At 60.3% G+C, this 11,104-nt stretch overlaps 1 protein-coding gene across 1 annotated transcript; it reads left to right on the plus strand.

Annotated features, from left to right (window-relative positions):
• Positions 1-4,916: 4,916 nt before the first annotated feature.
• Positions 4,917-10,855, plus strand: HS3ST6 (heparan sulfate-glucosamine 3-sulfotransferase 6). Its single transcript, XM_052635822.1, has 2 exons — positions 4,917-5,329; positions 10,240-10,855. Exons 1-2 carry the CDS (start codon positions 4,917-4,919, stop codon positions 10,853-10,855), a joined length of 1,029 nt encoding a protein of 342 aa, XP_052491782.1.
• Positions 10,856-11,104: the final 249 nt, after the last annotated feature.

The following is an 11,104-nucleotide window of genomic DNA, read 5'->3' on the forward strand; positions in this document are numbered from 1 at the left end:
CGTCGCTCAGGGGCGCCTCCCCGGGAAGGAAACCGCATCCTCTATGTGCTCGGGCAGACCCGGCATCTGAAGTGGAAAAACCCCACACAAATCAAGGACAGCTGGGCCCACCCTCGGCCTCAGCCCCCTCCCCTCGGCTCCCCTCACAGACTGAGGAATCCCAGAGGGCTGTGGGTCTGGGGGGTGAGGGTGTGGTTCTCAGGGAGGAAGTTTCTGGAAGCCCCGCATGTGTGAAATCTCCCCCAGCTGTGCCCCATGGAGGGAGGGACTGAACGGTGTTATTAATCATTTTCCAGAGCAGAGCTGCATGCCCTGCGATGCTGCCTCTGGGGGTCTGGGCTGGGGAGGGGACAGCCTGGGAAGGAGAGGAGCATGGGGGAGGGGGATCCACACCTAGACGGTCTCAGACACACATGCAGTCAGTCACTCAGCCACTCAACAAAGGGTCGTGAGCACTCACCACGCTTAGGCATGGAGCCACAGAAGGGATCAAGACTGACTCCATCCCTGGCCTTGCAGAGTGCATGGGTAGGTGGAGGAGGTAGATGGGGATCAAAATCGCCCACAGGGAAATCATTACTGTCTGCGAAGGAGACGCAGACACAGCTGGGATAGCTGGCTCATAGACCTCTGAGGCCAGGCTGGACTGTCCATCCACCACGACCTTGCTCCTGGGACTCTCTCCCTGGGGTCACCTGCTCTGGCCCTCCCCCAGGGATGCTGTGCACTTGACCCAGCTCAGTCCACCTCCTCTTCCACACTCTCCCTGCTCAGGCCCTTCTGCCATATTAGATCCAACTCCTCTGCGTGTCTGATGGCTGGCCAGGGAGGGTAAGCAGATGGACTCTTGCCTGGCCCCTGCCTGGGCAGGGGGCCCAGATGAGGTGAAACAGGAATTGAAATTGGGCCATGTGGAGCCCTCAAAGCTAAGGGGCTCCCGGGGAGATCAGACTGGACAGAAAGGCCTGGTTGACCTCTTTTTTTTTCTGGACAGGAAGTATGACCAGACAGGGCAGCAGTTAAGCCACTCTCTCAGGGCACAGTGACAGCCACTCACCCTGAGTCCCCGTGGCCTACTCTTCTGGGGCCCCAAAGTGACTTTTCACCATGGGGCTTAAAGGGGCTGATCCACCCTCCCTAGGTCACACAGCCAGTGGGGAGCTGGGGCTGGACTGTCATGGCAAGGCAGGGTGGAGGGGCCACTCAGACATTCTGGGGAGGAGGGAAAGCAGCAGCCCTGAGGTTGAGTACAGAGACGTAGATGCTGAAACTTCCATATTTAACCTTCGAAAGGACTCTTCAGGGAGTTCCCCGGTGGTCCAGTGGTCAGGACCCGGCACTTCCACTGCCGGCTCCTTGGTTCAATCCCTGGCGGGGGAACTAAGACCCCACAAGCTTCATGTAGTTAAAAAAAAAAAAAAATGAAAGAGGACTCTTCATAAAGGGATAAACATACTTACCATTTGACCAGGCAATTTCACTCCGAGGTATACACCCAGCATAAACGAAACTTATGCTCATGTGAGATTTTGTAAATGAACGTTCACAGCAGCATGATTCTCAGTAACCAAAAGGTGGGAAAAAGCGCAAGTATTCACCAACGTGGACCAGCCACAGAGAGGAGTATTATGCAGCCATGAAAAGAGCAAAGCACTGGCACTCACACCACAGTATAAACGACCCTTGAACGCACTATGCTGAGTGAAAGAAGCCAGCTGCAAAAGGTCATATAATGTATGATCCCACGTATATGATACGTGGAGAAGAGGCAGATTCAGAGACAAAAAGTAGATAGTGGTGGCCAGGGGCTGAGTGAGCGGAGAACTGATGCTTTTAAACTGTGGTGTTGGAGGAGACTCTTGGGAGTAACTTGGATTACAAGGAGAGTCAACCAGTTCATCCTAAAGGAAATCAGTTCGGAATATTCATTGCAAGGACTGATGCTGAAGCTGAAACTCCAATACTTTGGCCACCTGATGTGAAGAACTGACTCACTGGAAAAGACCCTGATGTTGGGAAAGATTGAAGGCAGGAGAAGGGGATGACAGAGGATGAGATGGTTGGATGGCATCACCGACTCGATGGATGTGAGTCTGAGCAAGCTCTGGGAGCTGGTGATGGACACGGAAGCCTGGCGTCCTGCAGTCCATGGGGTCGCAAAGAGTCAGACACGACTGAGTGACTGAACTGAACTGAGCCTCTAACAGGTATGGGATTTCTTTCTGGAGTGATGAATATGTTCTGGAATTCATTGTGGTGATGGTTGTACAACACTGAATTTGCTGAAAACTGTCGAATTTGAGAATGGTGGCCGAATTAGATGGCCGAATTGCATGGTACAGGAACTGTGTTTCAATGAACCTCTTCCTTCAGTCAGGATGGAGTTTTCCACTTTAGGGACCAGAGGTCTGGGCTGGCAGGAGCCTGAGGGCAAACTCTAGAGGAGGAGGAGGCTGGGACCCACCTCCTGGGACGGCCTTGACTCTACACGTCCTCCACCTCCCCACCAGCTCCCATCACTGTGCTCTCTGAGGCTGAGCCTTCCCCTGGCCGACTGGGATGCTGTCCTGCCACTTGCCTCACCATTATCTCTAGAAATCCTTCCTCAGCCCCTCCCTCCACTCCCATCCTTCCACTGGCTGGTCTTTATTGAGTGCCTGTCGGATACCAGGCTCCATGGGGTGCTGGGGATACACTGGTGAACAAGCATCCCAAGGCTGCCATCCTGGATGTCCCCAGATCTGCACCCACCCCTCACCTGAGAGGGCTTCCCTGATGGCTCAGATGGTAAAGAATCCGCCTAAAATGCAGGAGACCCAAGTTCAATCCCTGGTTTGGCAAGATTTCCTGGAGAAGGGAATAACTATCCACCCTGAATATTCATTGGAAGGACTGATGCTGAAGCTGAAGTTTCAGTACTTTGGCCACCTAGGATGTGAAGAGCTGACTCATTGGAAAAGTCCTTGATGCTGGGCAAGATTGAGGGCAAGAGGAGAAGGAGATGACAGAGGATGAGATGGTTGGATGACATCACCGACTCGATGGATATGAGTTTGAGCAAACTCCAGGAGAGAGTGAAGGACAGGGAAGCCTGGTGTGCTGCAGTCCATGGGTCACAGAGAGTCGGACACAACTTAGTGACTGAACAATGACAACTCACCTGGGAGCCAGGTGGTGGGTGGAGATAGGGGATCAGCTGCCAAACACTGAGCAGACAGTTGTCCCTGGACATCACTCCCCCACCCGCAGCGTGTTCAGCGTCCTGCTGTTCTTGGCGAATTCTTCCTGGAAAGTCTCCAAACAGGTGTGTGTGTGTGTGTGTGTGTGTGTGTGTGTGTGTAGGGCAGGGACTAAGGGAAAGGCATTCCCAGGGGGAGTACAGCCAATGCCTAGCCAATGCTGGTGCTGGGGCAGGGAGACAGAGGGGCCACCAGGGTTTAAAGCTGGAGTTTGGAGCCCTGAGAAGTGGTTGCTGAGATTGTGGGTGGGTGCTGCAGGTGGAGCGGGCGGCTCTAACGAGAGCCAGACTGTCTGGAACAAATCCTGTTTTAAGCTAGACCAGAAGAAGAACTTCCTGTGACCCTGCGTGTGCTGGCATGCACCTGAGATGGTGCTGTGCCAACACTCCGACCACGGGGCTCCTGGCTGAGTCTTGCCTTGACAAGCAGGTGCAGGTATGGCATCTGGGAACTGGGCTGGGGCCCTGGTCAGTGGTTTTCACCCCTTGGCTCTGCAGGTGGGTTGTGGAGGCCCCTGCCCCGGGGGAAGTGCTCCAGGGGTGCTCTTAGGTCTGGATACTATTAGGCCCAGGAGCGGCCCATTAACCAGCAGAAGCTGGGGCGTTGGTCTCTGGGCACTGGCTGGGGGAAGCCTGGCCTCTTCAAGGAGTTTATGCCCACCTGCCCCACCCCTGAGGCCAGGAAGGCTGGGGAACAGGCAAAGGGAGGACACAGGTTCCATTCTGTGTTTCCCGGGGGGCTGGCTCGCCCTCTCCTGGCCGGCCTTCCTTGTGCTGTGCTAGGGGCTCAGTGGGCCTGGGGGATCAGAAAACTCCCTGAGTGTCCAGTGCCCAGCAGGTCTCTACTGGGATGGGCCCTGAGTCTCCCTGCCCCTCAGAGGAAGCTCTCTCAAAGGACACCTGCTCCTTCTGGTTTCCCCAGCACAGATAGGTCTCCTGAATCCTTCACATCTCCAATACAGCCGCTTCACCAGCGTCAGAGATGGGTCACTGACATCCCAGAGGGACACCGGGGGACTAGGCTGCACGTACAGACAGGTGGAAAGGCTCAGGAGACTGAGGTCTGAATTTCACTGGGCCTGTTTCCCCTGAGCATCTCTCCCAGACTTTAAAATGGTAATCCACTTGGCTAGTCCTCTCCAACCGCCCTGTCCGTGACTCTGGCTCAGGGCAATAGTAAACAAGGTGCGCCGGGTTCCCGCCGCAGACCTCCCACCTTCCCGGAGCCCCTTTGAGCACCAGGACCGGAACCGCGAGCCACCTTGACCCACTTGCTCCGCCCGCGCACCTGCCGCGCCGCCAGGGGCGGCGATCGGCCCTGTAGGAGCGGGTCCTTTGGACAGCAGCGCAGTCCTGTCACCGTCCTGCGGCCGCCGCAGCCGCATCCCGAGCGGGCTGGGGCCTGGGGTCTCCGAGAGGGCGTGTCAGGCTAGTCTCTGAGGCTCCGAGTCGCGCCCGTGGGTGCTGGCGCGTCCAGGGATGAGCAGGGGTCTAGGCGGGGCGGGGCCTCTGGGCGGGGCGGGGCCTCCCGCCCTCGCACCGGTCCCGCCCCGCTCGCAGAAGACCCGGCAGCAGGGCCCAGAGCAGAAGCCCGGTGCCGGCGGGCTGCGCGCGGCGCTGGCGGGGATGTGCGCCCTCCTGCAGCCCGCGCTCGCAGCCCTGGGCGCGGTGCGGCCCCATGGCAGGTAGCGGCGGCCTGGCCGGCGGGGCCGGGGGCAGCCAGGGCACCGTGGGAGGGCCCGGAGCCGCGCTTCGGGCGTCCCGTGCGCCTTTGCTGTTCGCCGCGCTGGTTCTCGGCGCCTACTGCCTCTGCGCCCTCCCTGGACGCTGCCCGCCGGCTGGCCGGGTCCCCGCGCCGGCCCCTGCGCGCGCCGAGCCGCCCCGCGCATCCCGCAGCCCCGGGGCGCCCGGTCTGCCCGTGGCCAGTGGCTCGGGTCGGCGGCGCTTCCCGCAGGCCCTCATTGTGGGCGTGAAGAAGGGCGGCACGCGCGCCCTGCTGGAGTTCCTGCGGCTGCACCCCGACATCCGCGCGCTCGGCTCGGAGCCCCACTTCTTCGACAGGTGCTACGAGCGCGGCCTCGCCTGGTACCGGTGAGCGCCCGGGCCCGTCGGCCCCATCGGTTTCCTGGCGGGTGCCTTCGGGAAACGGCGTGGTGCGCTCCAGGGGCCTCGCTGGGGACGCGGCGGGGCGAGGACTCCGGGTGTCTTCTGGGGCTGAGACCAACCTGCGTGCGGGTTGAGATTTGACTTCCTGCAGCGGATTTTATGGAAAAGAAGATGAGTGGCCGTGGGCTCCCAGAAACTTTGGAAACTCCGGGGAAAGCCTTGGCTAGGGGGGTTAGAGTGTGATTCCGGCTGAGTAGTTTCGAGCCACTGGGGTCTGAGGCGCTTTGGAAATGCTTCGTGCTCAGTCGCGCCTCTCTGCCGCATCACTCGGGGAAGGAAAGCCTGTCTAAACTCTGGTCAATTACCTTATGCAAGGGCCTCCCACTTCCTTGCAGCCTCCTAGAAGTATCTGTCACCCCATTCCCACTCCAAGATCCCTGATCCTGGAAAGAGGAATCCTTCTCCTCAGTCCTGGGGGTCTGGAGAAAGTCTGGTCTTTACAAAAGAGGAGGGTGCCTTTGAGTCAGTGTCCAGGGATGGGAACTGGGACCCCAACTTCGTGTCCTGGGGCTCTGTAGCCGCCCTCACTCCCACCTGGTATGGCCTTTGTGGGGTGGAGGAATGAGGGGGGCACCAGCCCCCACTGAAGTAGCCTGTCCTGGTGGCTGATCGAACACTGGCCCCTCCCTGCGGAGGTTCACAGGGAAGAGTGAGTGAGGCCCGGCCTGCTGCCTCGGTGTCCTATACTTTCCTTTGGGAAAATGAGAGCTTACAGATGGAGAATGAGTCACCCCACTCCCTGTGGCACCCACCTCATCCCCGAGCCCAAACCTAGTCCCTAAGGGCCAGCGAGGACCCTGCCCACAGTCACCTGGTGAACAAGCAGCGAGTGGGGGGTGGCAGGACCCAGACTCTTGACCTCCATGTTTACCAGGCTTTCTGTACCCAGACTCCACCCTGCTTCCATCCCCTTTTAATCTTTGCTTTTTGGATCAGAATCACTCAAGGATTTGCAGGGTTCCCACTGAGAACTGGGGGTCTGGCTCCTGAACTCTGAAGGATGGCTGCATTTAGGGGTCTGGGAAGTTGTGTGGTGATGGGGGAGGTGGGTCCATCCTTGGACCCGAGTGTCTGAATCCCTGTGTTCTCGGCCACTGCCCACTCTGACAGTGCTCCAGCGTCCCAGAACATCCTTCATTTACCACTTCTGTGCACAGGAGGAAGAGGGGGAGGGGAGGGAGAAGGGGAAGGGGAAGGTGGGGGAGGACACATTGGTAACCAAAGTGCAAACCTTAGAGCTCGGCCCTGATAGGTTAATGAGGGAGGGGCTGCAGGGGTGTCTAGAGCTGGGTTTAGACCTAAAAGTGTTCTCAAAGAGCTGGGGATCTTGAGACCCCCATCCAGACAGGCCCTCCCTGGGCACACACTCCAGCTTTGGGGGACTGGTCTGGGGAGCCTAAGAGGCCTGAGAGGAAGCCAGCTGGACCCAGACTCCGGGTCACGTCTTCAGCTCTAGGGAGGGGTTCTTGGGTCCCTGGCATCCCTGAGGCCCGAGATGAGGGGCGGGGTGATTCTTGTCTGTTTAAGTGGTGGAGGAAGAGTCCTTCCTTCGCCCAGCCTCTGTAGGGGAAGGGTGGCACCGTCCCTCCTGTCCCTCTAATCCGGAGCTGTCCCTTGGGGCTGGCTAGCGCTGACCTCTCACTGCTGGTGCAGGCCTGCGCTTCTGGAGGACATGTGTCCACATGCCCTCCAAGGGACGTGCCGACACGTGCACAGCTGGGCTTGGTGTTGCTCACAGATATCTGTGTCCCTGAACCTGACTGTCCTTCCAGCCAACCGTGTGTGTGTGTGTGTGTGTGTGTGTAGTGAGCCTCTGAAATCCCACCCCCGCTTCAGTCTCCCTAGCTGCAAAGAGGATGCCCAACCCCTGGTCAGGTCTGCTCTCAGGACGCTGGACCCAGCCTCCAGGGCTCTTTCTGGGCGGTGGTTTGGAGCAGTGAGCAGAGGAGTGGCTAGTGCCCCGGTTGAGTTTGGGGACACTCGTTCCTTCTGGGCTGTGACCAGGCGGTGTCTTGGGCCCTTCCTTTGGCCTCGGCAAGTGTCCTGGGCTGCTCAAAGCTGACCTTGGCCAAATCAGTCCCCCTCCCTGGGCCTCATCTCCTCCCTCAGGCTCTTAAGAGTCCTCCTCCTTGGGGACTGAGCCCCTCAACTGTCTCACACAGCCCTTGTTCATCCATTCGCTGACTCACTGATCACCTTCTGTCTGGCAGAGGCTGGGGCCACACAAACACCCCAAAATCTCAGTTCAGCAGGAGTGCCCTGTCTAGGGGCAAGTGGGGACTGTACTCTGACTGTGGCATTTTGGAAAAGCAGACAGACAAGGAGGGGTGCAGGTCCGGGAACCCCCTTGACTCCTGGTACTGTCCTGTTTCACGTGGGAACCCCAGCTGGTTCCTGATGAGTCCCAGGGCCCGCGGGATGGGGCCCAGGGGAGGTGTGAGACATGGAGGAGGGGCGCTGAGGTGGAGGGAGACTGAGACAGAGAGGGGTCCGGGGAAGAGGGGGAGCTGAGGCGGGCATGGATGGCCCCCCAAGGCAGAGGGGCATCCTGAGGCAAAGACAGAGGGGGGGAGTCACCCAAGCTGGATGGAAGCCGCAGGGAAATGCAGACCAGATGAGCAGGGAGCCCGCGTTGGGGAGCAGCCCGTCAGATGTTGGCCGTGGGGGGTCAGAGTCCTGCCCCTCTCATCCTCTCCCCCTTCTCCCCCGCCCCCCAGGAGTCCCCATCCCCACCTTCCTTCCTGCCCGCCTGCCTGGGGGTCTGGCTTCTGCGGCCCATGGTGGGGGCAAGTCATTGATCCCAAAGATCTTAGCTTTCCAAGCTGCTGTGTGGCAAGAGTGGGCACCCCACCCCATCCCATCCCTCTTCCACGGTGGGGTACCTTCCTCTTCCTTGGAGAGAAAGCAGCAATGGGCACTAAGGCCCATCTGTCTCCCTGGCTTCCTTGCAGCCCCTCCCCCGAGGCGTGAGGGGGTGGGGCTGGCTGCTCAGAATTGGGCAGCCTGTCTGGGTACCGAGAGAGGGTACTCCTGGGGTCACCAGGCACCTGGGGAGGAAGTGGATGGGAAGGGGTATCAGTCGGTGAGGAGGGGCCTGGAGCGGTCAGGGCTGGTTCCCTCTCTGCAGGGGGCGCTGACTTCTGGTGGGGTCTGTGGACACTGGCTTCTGTCTGTGGGTCTCAGGGTCGAGGTCCAGTGTGGGGAACACCCCTCCTTCTGGCCTCCCTCTTGTGGGAAGAGGGGTTCCCTGAGCTGGCCATCCCAGACTGCAGCCCTGGACTCGGCCCTGGGCCTTGTCCCCACCACCGGTCTCTTTGAACTCACCCTGCAGTCCCCACCTGCATTCCGGGCTGACACCCGCCTCTCAGCAGCTGCAACACAGGGGTGGGGTGGGAGCCCATGCCCTCACTAGCACTTCCTGCTCCGTCTCTGAACCTCAGTGTGCCTGTCTATAGATGAGGCAGTGACTGGTGTGGAAGGAGTCCCAGCTCACTCCTGGGACGTGGGGAAGCAGAATTGTCCCCCATGACTTCTGTAGACTGGCTCTGCCCAGGGCTTTATTTCAAGGGATAGGGGCGGCTCCTGAGCCAAACAGGGGTGTCGGGGGAGAGGCAGGACCCCCAGGACCCCCACATGCACGTTCTCCACTCCTGACATCAGCATCCTCCAAGCTGGTACCCCAACTCATGTGTCTGTCCACCCAGCAGAGCAGAAGAGTGGCCTGCCTCCCAGGGCCGAGTCTGGGGTCGCTAGGCTGGCTGAGACCTCAGTCCTGTCCTGTGTGCCACCCTCCTGCGGGGGCCAGTCCTAGGGGCTGTCCGTGGGGGCAGAGCAGCTCTGTCAGAGAAGTGGGCAGAGACCCCCCCGCCTCTGGAGCGCAGGTCCCAGCCTCTGCCTCTGTTGACCTAGTTCCCTGCCCTCCCTCGGAGCTGTTTGCTCAGCTGGCCCCACCGCTGCACCCTGCCCCACCCCACCCAGCTCTACCAGGTTGGCAGGGTGGCCTCGGGACACTGCCAGGGTGGGGTGCTAGGAGGGCTTCTCCATGGTTGGGGTGGTCAGGGCACTGTCACCTGTCCTGGGATAGGATCAGTGCCCCCAGCCCTGGGCCAGAGAGAGGGGACTGCTGAGAAGGCTGCATGCAGCCCTGCGCTCTGGGTTCCCAGAGGGGTCTGGGCAGCCCTAGTGGCTGAGATGGGTCCTCAGGCCGCCTCACTAACTTCTGCAGTGTCCTGGGCTGGGCTGTGGCTTTCAGCTTTCTGGGGGGTGGGGAGCAGGTTGGGGAGAATTAGCAGGGCTGCCTTCAGAGGAGGGGAGGGGCGATGCAGGGGAGTGATGGAAAGGAAGGCGGGACACACTTTGCTGGGGACACTGGTCAATAACTAATGACCTAATTCAGGGGACGCCATGAGCCACTTAATGAGAGTGTGACGAGGGTAATTACAGTGCAGGGGCCTACGGGGGTAGGGGGGACAGGTGGAGCCTTGTGGGCGGTAGGCCTGGGGCCCCTGGCCTCATGAGCGCCCGGTCTGGGGTGAGAGGCACCCGTGTCAGGGTTGGGGTGGAGCTGAGCCCTGTGGGGGTGTGAGCAGCCTTGCAGGATGGGCCCCACTTCCAGCCTGGGCTGAGGCTGAGCACCCTCATGGCCCACACCCCAGGCTGCCCATGCAGGCACTTTGGATGGGTGGGCCTGGCGGGGTGGGCAAAGGGGAGGCTCAGCTACCTTGTAGGTTTGGGGCTCCCCTGGCGGGGGAGGTTAGTCCTGGCCCTGGGGCAGATCTAGTGTGGGAGGAGGGCCAGCACTCATTCATGCCTCCTCTCCACACTCCGTCACGCAGGAGCCTGATGCCCCGCACCCTGGACGGGCAGATCACCCTGGAGAAGACCCCCAGCTACTTCGTGACACGGGAGGCTCCACGCCGCATCCACAGCATGTCCCCAGCCACCAAGCTGATCGTGGTCGTGCGGAACCCCGTGACCCGGGCCATCTCTGACTACGCGCAGACCCTCTCCAAGACCCCGGGCCTGCCCAGCTTTGGCGCCCTGGCCTTCCGCCGCGGCCTGGGCCCGGTGGACACGGCCTGGAGCGCCGTGCGCATTGGACTGTACGCGCAGCACCTGGACAACTGGCTGCGCTACTTCCCGCTGTCCCGCTTCCTCTTCGTCAGCGGCGAGCGCCTGGTCAGCGACCCCGCTGGGGAGCTGGGCCGTGTGCAGGACTTCCTGGGCCTCAAGCGGGTCGTCACAGACAAGCACTTCTACTTCAACGCCACCAAGGGCTTCCCTTGCCTCAAGAAGGCACAGGGCAGCAGCCGGCCGCACTGCCTGGGCAAGTCCAAGGGCCGGCCCCACCCTCGTGTGCCCGAGGCCGTGGTCCAGCGCCTGCGAGCCTTCTACCGGCCCTTCAACCGCAAGTTCTACCAGATGACCGGCCAGGACTTCGGCTGGGACTGATGGGGCCTGGGCCCACACCCTGTCTGGGGACACTCAGTGACCTTAATTTATGCCCATCACCCGGCCAGAGCAGACCCTGGGCACACGCTGGGCAGAGAGAAATATTTACAAAATAAAGTTGACATCTGTGTTCTTCTAGGATCCCTTGAGGGTTGGAGGGTGGGGCTGGAGGTGCCACCTCCTGGAGGTAGAAGTGGAAAGTGAAAGTTGCTTAATCGTGTCTGACTCTTTGGGACCCCGTAGACTAGC

The sequence above is a fragment of the Budorcas taxicolor genome, chromosome 2 (assembly GCF_023091745.1).
Source record: "Budorcas taxicolor isolate Tak-1 chromosome 2, Takin1.1, whole genome shotgun sequence".
Taxonomy (NCBI): domain Eukaryota; kingdom Metazoa; phylum Chordata; class Mammalia; order Artiodactyla; family Bovidae; genus Budorcas; species Budorcas taxicolor.

Bases quoted from the DNA above. Each gene is read 5' to 3' on its own strand.
- HS3ST6 (XM_052635822.1), top strand. From the start codon at position 4,917: ATGGCAGGTAGCGGCGGCCTGGCCGGCGGGGCCGGGGGCAGCCAGGGC. The intron at 5,330-10,239 runs GTGAGCGCCCGG...TCCGTCACGCAG, and splicing joins CGCGGCCTCGCCTGGTACCG to GAGCCTGATGCCCCGCACCC.